Source organism: Mauremys mutica, chromosome 13 (assembly GCF_020497125.1).
Source record: "Mauremys mutica isolate MM-2020 ecotype Southern chromosome 13, ASM2049712v1, whole genome shotgun sequence".
Lineage (NCBI taxonomy): Eukaryota > Metazoa > Chordata > Testudines > Geoemydidae > Mauremys > Mauremys mutica.
The window spans coordinates 57,946,535-57,968,652 of record NC_059084.1 but is presented as its reverse complement, the minus strand read 5'-3'; the positions used below and the strand labels follow the sequence as shown (position 1 = coordinate 57,968,652).

The window sequence follows — 22,118 nt, the reverse complement described above, 5'->3', positions numbered from 1 at the left end:
ATTCCAGTGCATGGAATTCAGAGCACAGGAGAGCTATGATTCCAGTTGGGGCAGTAGTAAGTGTCTGCTCAAATCAACTAGGAACGCAGCCATCCCAAAATTAGCATGTACCCAGGTTCCCCAAGAAAACTTACATTGCCATGAGCTATTGGCCACTTAGATGTTAACTGCTTTGCTAGTTCTGCTATACTGATTCATTCTCTTATTAGTCACTCCTTCTGATTTTCAGTGAGCTTCATACATTTTCTGATGACTTTTCTCAGAGTTTCCTTAACATCTCTGTTTCTCAGGCTGTAGATGAGGGGATTGGCCAGGGGAGTCAGGACTGTGTAGAAGAGAGAGAAGAATTTGTTGAGGTCTCGATGTGTGTCAGTGTCTGGTAACATATAGACAATGAACAGGGTCCCATAGTACATTGTCACCATGATGAGATGAGAGGAGCAGGTGGAAAATGCTTTTCTCCTCCCGGTGGTGGATGGAATTCTCAGGATGGTGGAGATGATAAAAACATAGGATGTCAGGGTTAATAGAAATGGGGGCAGGGTGAATATGGAACAGAGTATAAAGGTCACCAGTATGATCAGGCTGGTGTCACTGCAGGAGAGTTTAATCACTGGGGTGAAATCACAAAGGAAATGGTTAATTTCATTGGGGCCACAGAAATGTAACTGTGACATTAAACCTGCAACTATGGTAGTTGCCATAAATCCACTCATCCAGGAGACAGCTGCTAACTGAAGGCAGATTCTACCATTCATAAGAACAGTGTAGTGTAGTGGTTTGCATATTGCTAAATACCGGTCATAGGACATTACTGCTAGGAGGTAACATTCTGAAGCTGCAAGGCAACCAAAGAAATAATATTGTACAATGCAGCCTATAAGAGAAATGGTTCTGTCCCCAGTCAGGAGACTGGCCAGAATCCTGGGCAGGATGGTCGAGGTGTAGCAGGTCTCCAAGCAGGACAAGTTCCCCAGGAAGAAGTACATGGGGGTGTGAAGGTGCTGGTCAGCCACAACTAGTGCAGTAATGAGGATGTTCCCAGCCAAGGTTACAATGTAGATCACTAAAAATGGTATGAAGAGAAGAATTTGCAGCTCCAAGAGATTGCCGAATCCCAGGAGGATGAATTCTGTGATAGATGTTTGATTTCCTCCTTTTCCTGGAGCCATAAGCTGAATATTGATTCCCTCTTTCTCCATTCTCAATGAAATTTTCTAACAAGAGACATAAAATAATGAACATTGGAAGAGTTTGCTATGCAACTGGACTTGGTAGATTTCAATCTATTTAATTCTAGGAAAGTTCAAAGTTCAAACAGAGAGTATAATTTACATGATCTCACAGAGACAAGCAACTGCTTTGGTACGAGACTTTAAACAAAGTTTTGGAATAGAAATTACCTATTTGCCTGCAGAAATGGGCAAGTATACCATTAATTTGTCAGTCTTCAGCCTCCAACTTTTTTCATTCATGGATGGCTAGTTTTTAAGTTGAGACAGGGGTATATATTTATGCTTGGCACATTTTTTTAATAAGCAATTTCCATGGATAATATCAAGGTTTATTTTTTTCAACTTTTATTGATTTAAATTTTCACAGTTGTAGGAAAATGTTCAAGGGATCAGACAATGTGTGGGTCAGACAATAATTATTTAATGATAGTAGAAGCTGAGATACAAAAAGTTAAAGGTTAATAGCCATTAAAACACAAATTGCCAACATTCTGTCTAAATATACAAATTCATTATCCTTAAATGAAACTCTAAGAATTTCTCAAGCAGAATTCTTTTTTTAAAACCTTGCCTAACTGTACATTTTCAATTATTATCTATGGAAACATAGTTTCATCAGGACGTGTGTGTATTGTGAAATTGATGCTCGCTGACATTTACCATTAAAAATCTAATCCTTCCAATCCTACATATATTGAAAGTCATAGGACTTGCATGAATTAATTCCTATTTGATTCACATCATGTATTTTAGATAAAATAATTGCAATTATGTAGCTTATTCTCCTGTATGTCACAGCACTTCCGCAGTTACTCCTGCATTGAGCCCAATATCTTTTGATTGAGCAAAGTATTGACTAAAAGGTGTAGGCATTGATTGATTATGCTTGTGGTTCATTTTTAAAAATGTTCAAGAGAGAAAATAACCAAAGACAAAACAGTACAATATGAAAAGGAGACATACATACCCTCTTTTTAAGAAACAATTCTTACATTGCAGCATCTGTCATGTGTCCGACGAAGTGGGTATTCACCCATGAAAGCTCATGCTCCAAAACGTCTGTTAGTCTATAAGGTGCCACAAGACTCTTTGCTGCTTTTACATATCCAGACTAACACGGCTACCCCTCTGATACACTGCAGCATGTTCTCCTTACATAGAAGCTGTGTTTCAGAGATACGTATTTCAGAGAGTTGTATTTACAGAATGATTTTACATGTGAAAAACTCTTTGTACATCATTAAAATCCAACACACCAGTTTGTAACAAGTATCAGAGGGGTAGCTGTGTTAGTCTGGATCTGTAAAAGCAGCAAAGAGTCCTGTGGCACCTTATAGACTAACAGACGTTTTGGAGCATGAGCTTTCGTGGGTGAATACCCACTTCGTCGGATGCAGTTTGTAACAGTTCCTGAACTTGTACATTTGTTTTGTACTTTTCTTGTCCCTATTTTGGAGTCTTCATTCCAAACCAATTGGCCATTGAAATACATCCCAGTCTGTATTAGCTCACACAATTTACATATCTTGTCTTTGACAGGCTTCTGATTTTCTAATGCCAAAGCTGACTTCAGTTTTGCACAGAATTGTAGGATACTTGACATGGGTGAAGAAAAATGTGTGGAGAAAAAAAATATAATTAACAGTCATAACCGACAGATATTCATATACTGTATATGATATTCATCCAGAGGGCTTAATACATATGAACATGGTGTAAATAATATGTTTAACATATATGTTGGCTAACAAAAGCATATATGTCAGATTGGGGAATATCTGCATTACTGTATATTAATATTGTGCATAGCTCTCTGTTAGTTTACAGTGGATTGCTCACTATGGTATGAGATCAAAAGGAGTTGTTGGAGAAACCAAGATAGGAAAGGCAAAACCACTACCTAGATAAGCACCATCCCAGCAAACAGTTACACACAACAGCCAGGTTACTTGCCTGGGGATGCAAGTATCCCTGAGACTCAGAAGTGGGATCTGGAAGAACTTGAGCTATGGGTATGGGAGTTAAGCTTAGATAAGATAAGAAGTCTTTGTGCTTTTAACCCATTTTCTTAAAAGCTGTGTCCCCTTGGGCAAATACATACCACTTCGTATTGAAGATTTTCCTGTGTCACTGCAAACTCATTCTGGTCAGAGACTCATGGAGAAAAATCAATAGCAGGTTAAACTCTGGGTGGATCTGCCAGAATAACATGGTTGGCACTAAAGAGGTTGATACCTAGAGAATTGGGAAGTGATTGGATTGCAGGATCCAGCCTATGTTAAGGGGAAGCTTGGGCCTGTCTCTTGAAAGGGTTGCTTTCAGGGGACAGGAGGAGATTTCGAGAAAGGACAGCCTACTCAAGACCATGAAAGCAAATCCTCCAGACAGGCAGCCAGTCTTGGTTTTGAAGACATCAAGAGGTAGAGAATCCACCACTTCCCTTGGTACTTTGTTCTAATATCTCCCTCACTGTCAAACATTTTTGCTTTATTTCTGAATTGAGTTTGTCTGGCTTCAGCTTCCAGACAATAGTTCTTATTATGCCTTTCACAGATTGATTAAATAGCTCTTAATTCCTTGGTATTGTCTTCCATGTCAGTCCCTACACATTGTAATCAAGTCAACTTTCAATGTTTTTTCTAATCAATGTATTAATTTTAGCCCTTTAAAAAACATTCAAAAGCATTTTCTCCAGCCTCCACCCCCACATTTCTGTAGCTCTTTTCTGCCCCCTCTCCAATTTTTCAATGTCCTTTTAAAATGGTAGACATCCAATGCCCAGTTGAGAGGTGACATCACCTCCGTATTCATCACGCCCCTGTTTGTACATCTCAGGATCTCATTAGCCCCTAGTGTTATGGCATAACATGGGGAGGTCAGGTCGAATTGCTTGTATAATATGACCCCTAAACTTGCTGTGATGGTGGTGAGGGTCACAGAGCCAAGCTTCCCCAGAGAGGGTCACGAATGTAATGGCATCATGTTAGTGCCTGGGACTAGGCAGTGACACTGACCAACAGCACAGATGGGAAGATGATTCTGACCCATGCACAAGGGGAACACCCTAACAGACTCCATAGATCCCTTTTATTCTCATCCCCTCTGTGACTCTCTAGCAAACCATGGGGCACATTCCACCCCCAGTTGCACCCTGTCACCCAGCTCATGCATTTGAGTCCGTTGGGGGCAGCGGGATGGGCGGAGGGGGGGAGAATGGCAGGTGGATTCTGTGCTGCAATACTCACAGGCACTCTCTGTCATGTCTCAGTTCAGCAACATTAGGAGAGGTGGTGAGATATCCAGGGGAGAATGAGGAATGAGAGGGATAAAATAAAAAAAAATATGGAGATATACCTATCTCTTAGAACTGGAAGGGACCCTGAAAGGTCATTGAGTCCAGCCCCCTGCTTTCACTAACAGGACCAAGTACTGATTTTGCCCCAGATCCCTAAGTGGCCCTCTCAAGGACTGAACTCACAATGCTGGGTTTAGCAGGCTGATGCTCAAACCACTGAGTGATCCCTCCCACATTGGAAAATGCATAAGCACATTGTGTGCCTGCAAGACACTTCAGGCTGCTCTTCTTCCCAGCATAACAGCTTCTCCTGCCTGAAAACCGCACAATTTCACTCAGGAATGACCAGATTTACCTTTAATCCTTAGCTGGAAGAGACAACCTCCCCCTTGATGGTGCCTGGTTGTGAGGGTCAGGATCTGTGTGCCACTATCTCTTTGCTCTGCTTGGTGTCATATGCACTCTCACTCTCTTTCCCAAGATACCTACATTGTGCTGAAGCCATTCTTGCTTTCTCATCTGATGCACATGTTTGTGTCTGTTACACAGCACCAGGCTGCCAGGGGCTCTGGATTTTTACAGGGGTTATATGGGACAGCAGCTTCAGCCTGGCTCCAGCTGCCATTAGGAACTCCCTTGAGGCTGCTGATAATGACAGTATTAAACTTACTCTCATGCGGGAAATAAATCCTGTGTTGCTTGTTAAAACAGAGTAAACGATGGAGCCACTGCAATCCCCATTGAAACCTCCAGAGATCCTCCCTTTAGGTCATGCCTTGTGTGGCGTGTGTGTTAACAGACAACTTGTATACTGGGTCTAGTTCTCACTGGCCCAACTCCAAAAGGATAGAGTGAAACTGGAAAAGGTTCAGACAAGGGCAACAAAGGTGGTCAAGGGTATGGACTGGCTTCTGTCTGAGGAGAGACTAAAGAGTAGAACGGTTCAGTTTAGAAAAGAGATGACTAAGGGGTCAGGGGAGATCTGATAGAGGTCTATAAAATCATAAATTGTGTGAAAAAGGTGAATAGAGAAGTGTTATTTGTCCTTTCCCGATGCACAAAAAGCAGGGTCACCTGATGAAATTAATTGGCATCTGGCTTAAAACAAAAAAGAGGAAGTACTTTTTCGCTCAACACAACTGTGGAACTAAATGTCATGGGATCTTTTAATGGCCAACAGTGGAAGTGGGTTAAAAAAACTGGGTAAGTTAATGGAGGACACGCTCATAAATGGCTATTGGACAGGATGATCAGGGATGCAACCCCATGCATGAGGCAACCACAAACCTCTGACTACCATAAGCTGGGAGTGGAAGACAAGTGGATCACTGCAACTGCCCTGTTCTGTGCACTCCCTCTGGAGCTCTGATACAGATCACTGTTAGAGATAGGATACTGGGCAAGATGGACCATGGTCTGACCCATGGTCTAAAGCCCAGGACAACAAAGGGACTTAGATTCCTAAACCCCAGTTTCAGGCTCCTAATAGATTTAGGCACCACCGTGATCAAGAAAACTCCTGTTTGGCTTCTGCTTAATCCTGTAGATGCCGAACCCCACTCTGCACCTGTATTTCCACTGTAAAAGATCCTTAGGAACGTATGTTTCAGACTCTGGACAGGCACACAGCTGGTTCTAGTTGTTTGGACACCTACCTCTTTCCTAAGCCTCAACCTGCCCCTCAATCGGGGAAGAGATAGATCACCTTCATGGCCCTATCTGGTAGGTGGGGTCAGAGCATGACTACCGCCAAATAATAGAGGATGAAGCATATGACCTCGCTTTCAATAACTTTTAGCCCAATGTTGAGGGAAATAACACAAGATATGGGAGATCCCAATTCAGTTCTGCCCTCTGACTGATTTGGAAAAGGTATATGACTAGAGATTCCCCATGTGTCAGATGAATGCCTTTGCCACTGAACTAGAGGATATCCTGAAATGGGGACTCTGTCTCTCTCTCTCCTATTGAAATTCTTTCAATTTAATTAAATAGTCAGAAAAAAGAAGCTGAGAAGCACTTTGTAGCTCAACGGTCGGTGCACCCACCTGAGAAGTGGCAAATGCCTATTCAAATCCTTTCTCTTAGCTTAGAATGGAGGAAAATTGAACCTGGGTTTAGCACATCACCGATGAGTACCCTAACCATGAGGCTAAAGGTCACAAGCCCTACTTATGCTCATGCCCTGCCCCAGCTATTTTTTTCTGGGCTGAGGCAGGTGTTAAACTCATTCTCAGCTCAAATTACTGAGGTGCCCAAACTGCTTGGCTCCAGGAGATGGCATCCTGTCTGTGGATCGTAATGAGGGATTAACAGCACAGATTTAGGCACCAAACTCCCTGAGTGGGGTGAGACTTAGGCCACGCTTTTATCTTTGGTGTATCTCCTTGGCTAGCATAGGCTGCCTGCTGCCTAGCTGTCTGGATTTTGGGAACCCATTATTAGGAGCCTGTCTCATGTATTGCACATGGAGCCCGGGCTCCACAATGCCTATGTCCTTTTGCTGGGTCCGTGACACAGACATGTATGTTCCTTGTTTCAGTCATGGTTCTTACACCACTTATTCTGCATTTTTATTCCAGCATTTTTAAAGTAATTTCCAGAGGCACATAACTACTAATATTGCCACTTTGCAAAGGGGAATAGACTTGACCAAGGGCACGCAAGAGCTTAGAGCTGGGACTACAACCCAAGTCTCCTCATCTCAGCACATGGAGAATACTCATTGGTCGCTGTGGGAGGTGATTTTTTGTTATTAGGTAGTATGAATAGAAAAAACAGCAACACATTTTAGATATGAACAGTGTCACAGCTCAGGGCAATTGCACCTGTATGCCCCCCTCTATCGACAGCCAAAGGTGCTCACCTTCTAGGCATCACCTCTCTTGGGCAGAGACACACAGCTCTCTTTCTTCTGACCAGGGCTTTTGCAGGGTGCATAGCTCTGAGTTCCCCAGTAAGCCACGCTGCCCTTGCAGGCCACCTTTGCTTTCTCCTCAGAGATGAGAAACAGTGTAACTGCCACAGATGTTACCACACAACACTTTAGATGCAAGCTCATTTATTCTTAAGGTAAAAAGCACCAAAGGGAAAAGCTTAAAACAATGGAAGATCCTATAGAGATGCTAAAACACTTTCCAGAGATCACCCTAACTCCAACCTTGGGCTCTCACTGTTGAACAGCTCTTCAAATCTCACACTGGGGTTTTCCTCTGCCTACAAGCACCTGTTGTTCAGAACAAGCCCCAGCCCCCCATGACTCTGAGAGTCCCTTCTTCATATTGTTGGGCCTTCAGATCCTGGGAATACATAATTTGTAGGCAAAGGTCCCCTCCCCAGGAAAAAGCTTCCAAAGATCTGGTTAAGAGGTGGGTCATTTGCATTTGCCTCCTCCTCAGTATTTCTTAGGAAAACTATTCAACTAACAGTTCATTCTCATTTGATCCCATTGTTTCAAATTGTCCTTTGAAGCTCAAACAATTTCCCAAGGTTACAGCAGTCATGTCTCCTAGACAAGTTTCATACAGATTTATACCAACACATTTGCATTTTTAAAACAATGAGCTCCTTAAACACTTACTCTTAATGCATTTTAACTTAATTCCATAAGGGCCATCAAGCATAATGCAGGAAATCACGGTAGCTGTCACAGGCACCACAATGCCTGACTTCATCTGCTTTAAGGGTTGTGTTAGGGTTGAGGTTTGAGAGGGTTGCCCAGGAGCCTGCCATAGGCAGTAGGTCGCATGTCCAGACACAGGAGCTAAGGGGACTTTTACAGCATAAATTGAAGTGCCTAGTGACAGCTCACCTATAGAGATAGGCACCATCTGAGTCACAGTAGCAGCTCAATCTGGAATTTCAGTGCCTATATTTGGGCTTTAGGCACTAAATTCCTTTGTGGATGTGGGACATAGAGACCTGAAGATGCATAAAGGCACAGATGGGACTTTCAAAAGCCCTCAAGCAGGATATGTGCCTAACTCCCACTGAGGTCAACTTCCAGCTTCCCAAGTGAGATCTTCAGATCTGCACAACAGAGCTCTACCTTTAAGGTAAAGGAGTGACTCCTTTTCTCAATTTCTGTGCATAATTAATTTTCTCAGGGCACATTGGACCTCTTTGTTTCTCAGGCTGTAGACAAGAGGATTGACCATGGAAGTCAAGACTGTGTAGAAGAGAGAGAACACTTTGTTGAGTTTTCTCAGTGTCTCAGTGTCTCGTAACACATACACAATCATCAGGGTCCCATAGAAAATTGTAACCACTATAAGGTGAGAGGAGCAAGTAGAAAATGCCTTTCTCCTTCCAGTAGTGGACGGGATGCTCAGTATGGTGGAGATGATAAAAACATAGGATGTCAGGGTTAACAGGAGGGTAGGAAGTATAACTACAAATGACAGGATTAGATCCACCAGTTCAATCAGGCTGGTGTCACTGCAGGAGAGTTTAATCACTGGGGTGAAATCACAAAGGAAATGGTCAATTTCATTAGGGCCACAGAAATGTAACTGTGACATTAAACACGTTACTATGGTTGATGCAATAAATCCACCCATCCAGGACACAGCTGCTAACTGCAGGCAGATTCTGCCATTCATAAGAACCATATAGTGTAGTGGTTTGCATATTGCTAAGTACCGGTCATAGGACATCATGGATAAAAGATAACATTCACTTATCACAAGCACAGAAAAGAAATAAAATTGAATGATGCAGCCACTAACAGAAATGGTTCTGTCCCCAGTCAGGAGACTGGCCAGCATCCTGGGCAGGATGGTGGAGCTATAGCAGGTCTCCAAGCAGGACAAGTTCCCCAGGAAGAAGTACATGGGGGTGTGAAGGTGATGATCAGCCACAACTAAGACCACAATGAGGATGTTCCCAGCTACAGTCACGATGTAGATCATTAGAAACAGAGGGAAAAGAAGAATTTGCAGTTCGGAGAGATTTCCAAATCCTAGGAGGTTGAATTCTGTAACGTGTTTGATTATTCCTTTCTCCGTGATCTGAATATAGATTCTGTCTTCCCCAATTTTCCATGAAATGTATCTATTAACAAGTAGTGAATGTTGAAAGAGATTGCAGTAAAATTGAAATCATATTTCTATCTAGTTGATTGTAGACAAATTCAAACTGCATAAAGAGAGAATGATTTATAAGTATTCAAAAAGCCAAGACATTGGTTTAATCACATACTGTACACAGTGTTTTGGAATGGAGATTCACCACTTGCAAGCTCCAAAAGGCTGCTACACTGTTAATTTATCCATCTTCTGACCTACCTGTTTGTCATATATGCATAGATGTGAAAGACAGCCAGGACAATATATTGTAAGACATAGCATTTCCTTCAATTCATTCCTCTTTGACCTAGAGCATATATGTTTGAAGTACATCCAGAAGGGAATCCTGTAATCACCTATTCTGAGCCATGGATATCATGAGCCATAGCTCTTCTCCAATAACCCCTCATTGAGTTAAGAATGTAGTTGAGTTAAGCATATGTAACAAACCTGGAAATACTGCCATTACTTTGTAACAATTCTGTGCATATCTCAAGCTGTTAATTTATGATGGATTGCTTGCTATGGGGTAAGATTAAAAGGGGTTGGTAGAGGAACCAGACAATACAGGCAAATAAATAAATAAATAAATAAATAAATAAATAAATAAAAGAAAAATTGGCCAACATAAGGAGCATCGCAGGAAACTCTCATTCATAATTAACCAGGATTCACTGAGAGGCACAGGGCCGGTCTACACTATCAGCTGGGGTAACAAAAATGATTAGGGAGCTAGATCTTCCTTCTTCCCTTTTTTAAAGATGGGCACTACATTAGCTTTTTTCCAGTCATCCGGGACCTCCCCCGATCGCCATGATTTTTTAAAGATAATGGTCAATGGCTCTGCAATCTCATCGCTGTATGGGGAGACAAATCTGTTCTATCAGAGCTCCGTTACAGAAGATGAAATGACAAAGCATTTGAAAAAATCTCCAGGCTATGATAGACAGAGGCCACAGCAGGGACTCAGCACAGTGCTGCGTGAGAAGTGTAACGGAAAGCCTAAGAATCAAATGGACGCTCATGGAGGGAGGGAGGGGGGCTGAGGACTTCAGCTATCCCACAATCCCTGCAGTCTCCAAAAAGCATTTGCATTCTTGGCTGGGCTCCAAGTGCCTGAAGGGTCAAAAACATTTTCCCGGGTGTTTCAGGGTGTATGTCGTCAATTTACACACTTCCCCGCCCCGAAAGAAAAGGGGAAAAAATCCTTTCTCGCCTATTTTTAATGTCACACTATGTCTACTGCATCCTGCTGGTAGATGGGGTGCTGGAGCGCTAAACAGCAGCATCCTCTTCCCTCCCCTCCCCGGTGGCAGATGGTACAGTACAGAAGGACTGGTATCTGTTCTTGTCATCAGCCTTTGAGTGCTCCTGGCTGGCCTCAGTGAGGTCAGCAGGGGGCACCTGGGTAAAAATAGGAATGACTCCTGGTCATTCCCAGCAGATGGTACAGAATGGCTGGTAACTGTCCTCATCATAGCAACTGGGGGCTGAGCTCCATCAGCCCCCCCTCTCTCCCCATCATGTCTAAAGAAAAGATTCTGTACTGCCTGGACTATCATAGCAGTGGAAGGCTGGTCTCCTCTCCCCCACTACCCTTTAATGTCCTGCCTGGACTATCATAGCAGCTGGAGGCTTCCTCCCCGTCATTTTATCTCACTAAAAAGTATGTGTTTCTTATTCCTGCATTCTTTATTACTTCATCACACAAATGGGGGGACACTGCCACAGTAACCCAGGAGGGTTGGGAGAGGAGGGAAGCAACGGGTGGGGTTGTTGCAGGGGTACCTCCTAGAATGGCATGCAGCTCATAATTTCTGCGGGATCTCTGGGGCTCTGACACGGAGCGGCTGTGCTCTCTGGTTCTCTAGTACACTTACTTTATAATCTAGGCTGGACTGACTCTATTTTTAGACAAAACATAGGAAGGGAATAACCCAGGGAATCATTCCCATTTTTGCCTATGCGCCCCTGGCCAACCTCAGCCAGGCCAGCCAGGAGCACCCATGATAGCAGTAGACGGTACAGAACGACTGATAACCGTTATCTCATCGCCAATTTACAATAACATGGTAGACAGTGCAATATGACTGGTAACCATCTCTGCTATCTTGCAAAGGCAAATGAATGCTGCTGTGTAGCAGTGTAGTACTGCTGGATCTGTCAGCAGCATCTGTCAGCAGCATCCAGTACACATATGGTGACAGTGACAAAAGGCAAAATGGGCTCCATGATTGCCATGCTATGGCGTTTGCCAGGGCAATACAGGGAAAAAGGGCGCGAAATGCTTGTCTGCCATTGCTTTCCCGGAGGAAGGACTGAGTGATGACATTTACCCAGAATCACCTGCGACACTGTTTTTGCACTGGGATCTCAACCCAGAATTCCAATGGGCAGGGGAGACTGCAGGAACTATGCAATAGCTAGAGGGGGAGGGATAGGGCTCTGTGGATGAGGGGAAAGCAGTGGATGTACTATTTCTGGATTTTAGCAAAGCTTTTGATACAGTCTCCCACAGTATTCTTGCCAGCAAGTTAAAGAAGTCTGGGCTGGATGAATGGACGGTAAGGTGGATAGAAAACTGGCTAGATGGTCAGGCTCAACGGGTAGTGATCAATGGTTCCATGTCTAGATGGCAGCCGGTATCAAGTGGAGTGCCCCAAGGGTCGGTGCTGGGGCCGGTTTTGTTCAATATCTTCATTAACGATCTGGAGGATGGTGTGGACTGCACCCTTAGCAAGTTTGCAGATGACACTAAACTGGGAGGAGTGGTTGATACGCTGGAGGGTAGGGATAGGATACAGAGGGACCTAGACAAATTAGAGGATTGGGCCAAAAGAAATATGATGAGGTTCAACAAGGACAAGTGCAGAGTCCTGCACTTAGGACGGAAGAATCCCATGCACTGCTACAGACTAGGGACCGAATGGCTGGGTAGCAGTTCTGCAGAAAAGGACCTAGGCAGATCAAGGGATGTGATCATCCCCCTCTACTCAGCACTGGTGAGGCCTCATTTGGAGTACTGTGTCCAGTTTTGGGCCCCACACTACAAGAAGGATGTGGATAAATTGGAAAGAGTCCAGCGGAGGGCAACAAAAATGATTCGGGGGCTGGAGCACATGACTTATGAGGAGAGGCTGAGGGAACTGGGATTGTTTAGTCTGCAGAAGAGAAGAATGAGGGGGGATTTGATAGCTGCTTTCAACTACCTGAAAGGGGGTTCCAAAGAGGATGGATCTAGACTGTTCTCAGTGGTAGAAGATGACAGAACAAGGAGTAATGGTCTTAAGTTGCAGAGGGGGAGGTTTAGGTTGGATATTAGGAAAAACTTTTTCACTAGTAGGGTGGTGAAGAACTGGAATGGGTTACCTAGGGAGGTAGTGGAATCCCCTTCCTTAGAGGTTTTTAAGGTCAGGCTTGACAAAGCCCTGGCTGGGATGATTTAGTTGGGTTTGGTCCTGCTTTGAGCAGGGGGTTGGACTAGATGACCTCCTGAGGTCCCTTCCAACCCTGTGATTCTATGATAGCTCAGTGGTTTGAGCATTGGCCTGCTAAACCTAGGGTTGTGAGATCAGTCCTTGAGAGAGCCACTTAGGGATCTGGGGTAAAAATTGGTCCTGCTAGTGGTCCCTTTCAGTTCTAGGAGATTGGTATACCTCCAATTATTATCTTTTTTTAAAATCACAGTGCAACGCTCTGGAAATCGACACTAGCCTCAGTACATGGACGCACACCGTCGAATTAATATGCTTAGTGTGGCCGCGTGCACTCAACTTTATACAATCTGTTTTACAAAACCAGTTTATGTAAAATCAGAATAATCCTGTAGTGTAGACATACCCTCAGGCTCCAAGCTGCAACTGAGCTGCAGTTCCTTTTATACTAGCCTGCAACCCTCTGATTGGTTAGCTCCTAGCAGCCTCTCCCCAACTGCCTGCAGACTCTCTATGCAGCTTGGAGGACTCCTTTACCACTCTTTTCCTGGGATGGATGTAGCAGGACCCTGAGGCTTCTGGCTTTGAAGATGGAACTTTCAGAACTGACGAGCATTCTTCTACATTTGAGCTAAAAGAGTGACTCCTTAACTGGCTGCTGCTCTTATTACTGTTGTTTTATATGCAGAAATCAATGGGAGTTAGGCACCTAGATGCTTTGAAAATCTCACTAGGTGCATAAATACTTCTAAAAACCTGGACCTTATTATCATAGGGTTACCCCCCATTCTGAACCTTAGAGTATAGATGTGGGGACCTGCATGTGAACCTCCTAAGCTCAATTACCAGCTTAGATCAATAGGCTGCCACTACTCGCAAGGACTAACTCCCTTCACTGGGTAGTCTTGAGAGACTCCTTCACCAATTTCCTGGTGAACACCGACCCAACCCCTTGGCTCTTATTACAAGGAGAATTAAACCATCCTCCCTCCTTTCCCCCACCAATTCCTGGTGAGTCCAGATCCAATCCCCTTGGATCTTAACAACAGGGAAAAATCAATCAGGTTCTTAAAAAGAAGGTTTTTAATTAAAGAAAAGAAAGGTAAAAGAAAAAAACCTCTGGGAGATAGCATACAAGCTGATCTCACAGACAATAGATTTAAAACACAGGATGTTCCCTTGGGCAAAACCCTTAGTACACACAAGAATACCCAGTTTGATAATTCCCCTAATGCCAAGACATGTTACAAAAAGAAAATAAACATAAACCTATTTTTTCTTTTCTAAAACTTTACTACTCTGATAAGAGGCTGGTTCCTTCATCTGAAACTGAAACTGACCTAAACAAAAGAAACTTCCCTCCTTCCTTTTGAAACATCTTGTTCCCCCATTGGTTCCTCTGGTCAGGTGTCAGCTAGGCTAGGTGAATTTCTTAACCCTTTACAGGTAAAACAGGCATTAACCCTTAACTATCTGTTTATGACACTTATCTATGAAGGGGACAGGCATGAGAGATGTATATAACTAAGAGAAGTATTTTATCTAGGGCTAATCATGGTTAAACCCCCTGAACATGGTCTTTCTGTAGAATGCTATGGCCAAAAGAGCTTACATGCTCCTTGGATGTAGAAAGAACTGTTGAGTAGCAGCAGGAAGGTGGCTTTAGCTCAGTATATGAAACTTTTGAAACTATGATTGGGATACTGTGTGTAGTCTTGATATCCACACTTCAGAAAGAATATAAAAAAGTTAGAGAGGGTTAAGGGAAAAACTACAAGAAAGATTCAGATTTTGAAGGTCAAAGAGCTCAATGGAGTTGGATCAGGCCCAAGTTCAGGGAGAGTTTTCTTCAGCCTCAGCTAGTCTCCAAACTGTGAAGATAGGCCAGGATCTAACAAAAATAGAACTGGAAGGAAAAAAATGTCCATTGAAACATCTTTCTTTTTCCCAACGGAATATTGGGTATTTGACTAAATGACTTTGACTTTAAAGTATTTGACTTTAGGGGAAATTTCTCCATGTTCCTACGGAGTTTTTGTTTTTTTTTAACTAGGAAACTGAAAACAAAAAATATTCAGTCTGTAAGTTGCTGAAAACCAAACAATTTTAGAGTCCAGATTTCAAGTTTTTGAAAACACCCATTTTTGTTCCAGGTCTAGATAATACATTAGAATTGAAACTGAGGAAATTTTATACAGGCCATATCTCTGGGACAGATTCTGGGACTCAGCGGAGATTTTTCAAACAAGCCTAAAGGTGTTAGGCACCCAAATCCTGTTACATTTCAATGAGACTTGGACATCCTTCTCCCTTGATCTCCTTTGGCAAATGCAAATTCCAGTTACTTTGATGTGAGTATGGAGCAACTTGATTGAGGTTCATGTAATGTCTCCATACTCATCCTGGCATAAATAACAGGCTTCTGATGTGATTAGCAGAATAGATTACTGTAGAAATCAAGCAGGCATCTATTTGATTCTGGAGCCTAAACCCCAATGTACAGCTTTAGGATTAGTTTCAGTGTCCTTGTAAGGTGTGGCTGGGAGCCAGGCCGCCTCGCTACACAAGGCTAAGTAAACAGTCAGTCTTTAAAGTCCAAGCCCTAGGTCAGGGCGGGGCAACAAACCGCAGTAGTCCTGGACTCAGACCCTCAGGCCGGGGCTGAGCAAATACACAGCAGTTCCGGGGCTCAGACCCTCAGGCAGGGGCTGAGCAAACAAAACAGTAATTTAAGCCCAAGTCCTCAGTCAGGGCGGGGCAACAAACAGCAGTTCTGGGCTCAGACCCTCAGGCAGGGGCTGAGCAAATAAACAGTAATTTAAGCCCAAGCCCTAGGTCAGGGCGGGGCAACAAACAGCAGTTCTAGGCTCAGACCCTCAGGCAGGGGCTGAGCAAAACAAACAGTACCCGAAGGTAAGTCCAGGCTCCTAGGCATGAACATTGGGGTGAGGGGAGACTGCCACCCGTGAGTGGGGGGGGACACAGGCCCACCCACTCCACTGTGTCCCAGCCCGGGGCCCTAACAGCGGCAGTCAGTCTGCTGCTGTGTCGGTGGGGTCCTGACCGCAACACACTGACATTGGCTCGAGGTCTGCTGCAGCCAGACTGGAGTCAGCTACCCCCGGGCTACTTCCATTCTCCCCCTCCATTGGTACCTGTCCATCCCTAGCATCGTCCGCCGGATCCCACACCATGGGATCCTCGGGGTACTGAGCACTGGATAGGTCAGGCTGCTCCTCAGGACACGGGGCGAGGGGACGCTTAGGCAGCTCCTCAGGGTACCGGGCTCGGGGAAAGCTCGGTCCAACAGGAGCTCGGGCACCAGCGTCTGTCCTCTCCAGTGGCCAGGCGGCAACTGAGCGCTGGTGCCGGGCCTTTATACTTCCTGTCCCGCCCCTTGACTTCCGGGGGGTGGAGACAGGCGGCGGTGACTCCGCCCACTGAGGCGGCTGTTCTGGCTCAGCCCTCTCAGGTGTGGCTGGGAGCCAGGCCGCCTTGCTACAGTCCTGCGAGAGATTGAGAAAGAGACTTCAAACCACTGAAATGTATTTGCTTTGCCTCATTAGCCAGGGACAGTGGTGCAGACCCAAGGAGCTTCTGCAATATTTATAACATTTAAAAAACAGCTGAGTATCTTGGTTGAAAACTGGAGTTTTCTTTCTCCTAGGTGCATTACCTGCAACAGCTGATGAGTCGACCTTCCTGAGAGAGGCACAGAAAAGTGATTTGCCCAGGCTTATCCAGCAGCAGAACTAGAGCCCCCATGTTCTGAGCCCCAATCTTGTACCCTCTTCACTGTACCATACCCCCACTCCTGAAGCATCGTTATTTTACATTCTTTTATTTTCTGTTTTAAATGGCTCTTAGCTGGTGCCCAAATATCCTGATCCAGCACCTGAGCTCCTTCCCTTCAGGCTAACAGAGCACCAGGCTGGGATTTTCAAACAATCTTAAAAATCCCATTGAAAATATTTGGAGCTTATTCCCGTAAACTGTTTTGGAAATTCCCTTCCAAATGACCTGTGAAGGATCAAACAGGCGGATTGCGCCAAAGCCAGAAATCTCTGCACAGTGCTTTAATCCCCAAACCACTCTTCTTTCCAGACAGATATATGGTCTCATTTTTTTTAAATAAAGCAAAATGGGAGTTAAGTGCCTGGGTAAAAAGAACAGTAGTTGAGAGACTACTTTACGTATTTGAACATAAGCTTTCATGGGCTACAGCCCACTTCATTGGATGCATAGAATAGAACATATAGTGAGGAGATAGATATACATACAGAGAACATGAAAAGGTGGGAGTTGGCCTACCCACTCTAACAGGCTAATTAATTAAGATGAGCTATTATCAGCAGGGGAAAAAAAAACTTGTGTAGTGATAATCAAGATAGCTCATTTCAGACACTATGACAACGAGGTGTGAGGATACTTAACATGGGGAAATAGATTCAGTGTGTGTAATGGCTCAACCATTCCCAGTCTCTATTTAAAACTAAGTTGATGGTACCTAGTTTGCATATTAATTCAAGTTCAGCAGTTTCTCATTGGAGTCTGTTTTTGAAGCTTTTCTGTTGCAAAATTGCCACCTTTAAATCTGTTAATGAGTGACCAGAGAGGTTGAAGTGTTCTCCTACTGGTTTTTGAATGTTATGATTCCTGATGTCAGATTTGTGTCCATATATTATTTTTCGTAGAGACTGTCTGGTTTGGCCAATGTACATGGCAGAGGGGCATTGCTGGCACATGATGGCATATATCACATTGGTAGATATGCAGGTGAACAAGCCCCTGATGGCGTGGCTGATGTGATTAGGTCCTATGATGGTGTCACTTGAATAGATAAATGGACAGAGTTGCCATGGAGCTTTGTTGCAAGGATGGGTTCCTGGGTTAGTGTTTTTGTTCTGTGGTTGCTGGTGAGTATTTGCTTCAGGTTGGGGGGCTGTCTGTAAGTGAGGACAGGTCTGTCTCCCAAGATCTGTGAGACCGAGGGATCATTTTTCACGATAGGTTGTAGATCTTTGATGATGCACTGGAGAGGTTTTAGTTCGGGACTGAAGGTGACAGCTAGTGGCTTTCTGTTATTTTCTTTGTTGGGCCTGTCTTATAGTAGGTGACTTCTGGGTACTCTTCTGGCTGTGTCAATCTGTTTTTTTCACTTCAGCAAGTGGGTATTGTAGTTTTAAGAATGCTTGATAGCGATCTTGTAGGTGTTTGTCTCTGTTTGAGGGATCAGAGCAAATGCGGTTGAATCTTAGAGCTTGGCTGTAAACAATGGATTGTGTGATGTGTCCTGGATGGAAGCTGGAAGCATGTAGGTAAGTATAGCGATCAGTAGGTTTCCAGTATAGGTGACCACCGCTTATTAGCAAAGTAGTGTCAAGGAAATGGACCACTTGTGTGGATTGGTCTAGGCTGAGGTTGATGGTGGGATGGAAATTGTTGAAATCATGGTGGAATTCCTCAAGGATTTCTTTTCCATGGGTCCAGATGATGACAATGTCATCAGTGTAGCGCAAGTAGAGCAGGGGGATTAGGGGATGAGAGCTAAGGAAGCATTGTTCTAAGTCAGCCATGAAAATGTTGGCATACTGTGAGGCCATGAGGGTACCCATAGCAGTGCCGCTGACATGAAGGTATATATTGTCCCCAAATGTGAAATAGTTGTGTGTGAGGCCAAAGTCACAAAGTCCAGCCACCAGGTGATCTCTAAGGTGTCACAAGTACTCCTGTTTTCTTTGTGGATACAGACTAACATAGCTGCTACTCTGAAACATGCCTGGGTAAGTTTGAGAATCTACCTAGACACTTATCTGCATTTTTAGAACATTTTGTAATTTGGCCCTTAGGAATCTGACCACTTTCAAAATGATTGGGATGAAGGAAGTTATGTCATGGACGTGCTTCAGATAGATCCCAGCACTTTTCAATAAAGTATGAAAACATATAACAATTAATGGGAGTCAGGGACATTTGAAACCCCAGCTAGACACCTATCTGCATATTTAGGAACTTTAAAATTCTGGTCCTTATGAATCCAACTATGTTTGAAAGTAGTTGGGCTTAGGAACCTAAGAGTACATTTACACTGCAACATTAAACCTCTCAGGGCCTCAGAGACAGGGCTCCATCTTGAGCCTGAAACTTTCAAAGGGAAATTTTATAGCCCTGTATCCTGAGCCTCATGATCCTGAGTCAGCTGACCTAGGCTTGCCATGAATCTTTTATCACAGTGTAGTTGTACCCTAAGTCACTTAGGTGTTTTTGAAAGATCCTGGCCCTTTTCAAATGCAGAAATCAATATCGATTTCTCGACACACAGTTCTATCTTTTCACCTAACATTGAAATTACCTTTAGGATGAAGAGATGTTCCACCAGAAATCAGTCATCTCAATTAATAATTTTATTTCAACATCCAGGAATCCATTTAGGATCTTACAAACCTTCTGATCATTACAATATTACATATGTAACAAACAAAATATATGATGCCCAGTGCAATCTTCACAAATATCAAATTATATTGGAAGCCCTGACAAAACGATGAGAGAAGAAATATGTACACAATCTGAAAGCACCCACAGGGATTCCAGGACAGAACTATGTAAAGTATAGACTTTTCCCAATACACTCAGAGTAACAAACTAGATGAAACACATAACTGAAAATCTTTAATTCCACTGTGTGGAATGCAGAGCACATGAGAGTTATTATTTCAGTTGAGGCATTAGGAAGTATCAGCTGTAATCAATTAAAAATGCTGCCCTCCCAAAACATAGTATATCTTCACATTCCCCAAGAAAACTCTCATTGGCATGAATTAGGGACAGCCTAGATGCTAATTCCCTTAAAATTCTCCAGATTGATTCATTCCCATATCAGTCACTCTTTCAGAGTTCCTGTGAACACTAAACATTTACTGATGACCTTTCTCAGGGCCTCCTTGACCTCTTTGTTTCTCAGGCTGTAGATGAGGGGATTGGCCATGGGCCATTACTGTGTAGAAGTCAGAGAACACTTTGTTGAGGGCTCTATGTGTGTCAGTGTCTGGTAACACATAGACAGATTCCCACAGTAGACTGTAACCATGATGAGGTACGAGAAGCGGGTGGAAAATGCCTTTCTCCAGCCACTGGTGGAAGGGATTGCCCAGATGATGGAGATGATAGCAACATAGGATGCCAAGGTTAATAGAAATGGAGGCAGGATATACATGGACGAGAGTATAAAGGTCACCAGTTTTATCAGGCTGGTGGTACTGCAGGAAATTTTAATCACTGCGGTGAAGTCACAAAGGAAATGGTCAATTTCATTGGGGCCACAGACATGTAATTGTGACATTAAACATTTTATCATGGTTGTTGCTAGAAATCCATTCCTCCAGGACACAGGTGCTAACTTGAGGCAAATTCTACCATTCATAAGACCTGTGTAGTGCAGTAGTTTGCATATTGTTAAATAACAATCAGAGGACATAAGTGCTAGGAGATAACATTAATGTCCCACAAGGAAATAAAGGAAAACAAAAATGATTGATGCTTCCCCACTTACCCTGAATTTACTCCGGATACCTTGGGGTTAAGTAAACCATATGTGACAAACTGGGACATATTTGCATTATTTTGTATCAGTAAAGTGTCTAGCTGTGTATTTTAAATAATGATGGATTGATTGCTATGTGGGTGCGATCAAAAGGGGTTGTTAGAGGAACCAAACAGGAAAGGCAAAGCACACCCATTGTGACCATGTCAGTAGTCAGCAGGGTTACACAGTTGTTTACCAAGGCTGAGAAAAGGGAGATTAAAAGAAACTTTCCAAGTAAAGGATTCCCTATGAGACACAGAGAGTGGGTCTGCAGGGATTCAACTATCCCTCAGACTCAGCAGTGGGATCTGAAAGAACCTGTGCTATGGATAGAGGAGTTAGGTGCAGTTCAGAGAAGAGATAATTAGGACTCTGTTGTTTTAACCCATTTTCCTCAATGTTATGTTCGGTTGGGCAAATACATGGTGTTATCTGCACCTCCAGATGTGAATGCGGATATCCAAGGACCACTTTTGTGGATCACGGGTAGAAGCAGATCCAAATTTTATATCTAAAGCAGTCCATATCTGCTGATATCTGCTTTGTATCTATGGTTCATTTTTGCAGATCAGAAGCAGATACAAATTTTGTATCTGTGCAGGACTTGACCTGCAAGTCCACTTTGTTTTCAATAAATGGTTCTTCTGTTCTGCAGACTCATTCTGTCACCAGCTGAGGGAAGGAAATCTACAGCAAGGACAAACTCCAGTTAGACCTGCTAGGGTAACACAGCTGGCACCAAAGGGGTGGTAATCTGGACACTCAGAGAATGGTTGGATCTCAGGATCCCACCCAAGAGAAGGGGAAGCATGGGCTTCTCACTTCCAAGTGCCATGCTGGGGAAACTGGGAAAGTTCCAAAAAGGAGCAGTCTGCCCAGTGAAAGTGAATGCAAATCCTGCAGAAATGCAGACAGTCGTGATTTTGAAGATATCAAAGGTGGAGACTCCACCCCCTCTTTTGGCACTTTATTCTACCGGATAATCACCCCCATGAATCGTCATGTACTTTGTGCTTTCTTTCTAAACTGAATACATCTGGCTTCAGCATCCAGCCACTCATTCTTGTTTTGTCATTCTCTGCTGGATTCAAGGGCCTTTTAGTATCTGATATGTTCTCCCCAGGAAGCTATGAATCCACTGTGGTCAAGTCACCTCTCAAAAGTCTTTCTTATCAATTGAATAGTTTGAGCTCCTTTACTCTCACTGGAATACATTTTCTCCAACACTTTCCTGCACCGCCGCTCCCCCACATTTTTGTGGCATTTTTCTACACTCTCTTCAGTCGTCCAACATCCTTTTGTAAATGCGCACATAGACCAGGACTGGATACAATTCAGTCTCACCAATGCCTAATAGAGGTCAGATCACCTCCATACTCCTATTCTTCTCTCCTCTATTTAAAAATTGTAGGATTGCATTAGTCCTTTGCTCCACAGTGTCACACCTGGAGCTTATGTTGTGTTACCTGTCCACTCTGACCCCCAAGACTGCTGTGATGGTGG

At 43.6% G+C, this 22,118-nt stretch overlaps 2 protein-coding genes across 2 annotated transcripts; both read right to left on the bottom strand.

The window, feature by feature from the left end:
- Nucleotides 1-209: 209 nt before the first annotated feature.
- LOC123347853 (olfactory receptor 2AP1-like) lies at nt 210-1,172 on the bottom strand. Its single transcript, XM_044985043.1, has one exon. The coding sequence runs from the start codon at nt 1,170-1,172 to the stop codon at nt 210-212; it is 963 nt and encodes a 320-aa protein (XP_044840978.1).
- A 7,434-nt stretch (nt 1,173-8,606) lies between these two features.
- LOC123347852 (olfactory receptor 5-like) lies at nt 8,607-9,440 on the bottom strand. The gene has a single exon (XM_044985042.1). It carries the CDS (start codon nt 9,438-9,440, stop codon nt 8,607-8,609), a length of 834 nt encoding a protein of 277 aa, XP_044840977.1.
- Nucleotides 9,441-22,118: the final 12,678 nt, after the last annotated feature.

Excerpts from the sequence above, each read along its gene's own strand:
- LOC123347853 (XM_044985043.1), bottom strand. The coding sequence starts at position 1,172 with ATGGCTCCAGGAAAAGGAGGAAATCAAACATCTATCACAGAATTCATC.
- LOC123347852 (XM_044985042.1), bottom strand. The coding sequence starts at position 9,440 with ATGATCTACATCGTGACTGTAGCTGGGAACATCCTCATTGTGGTCTTA.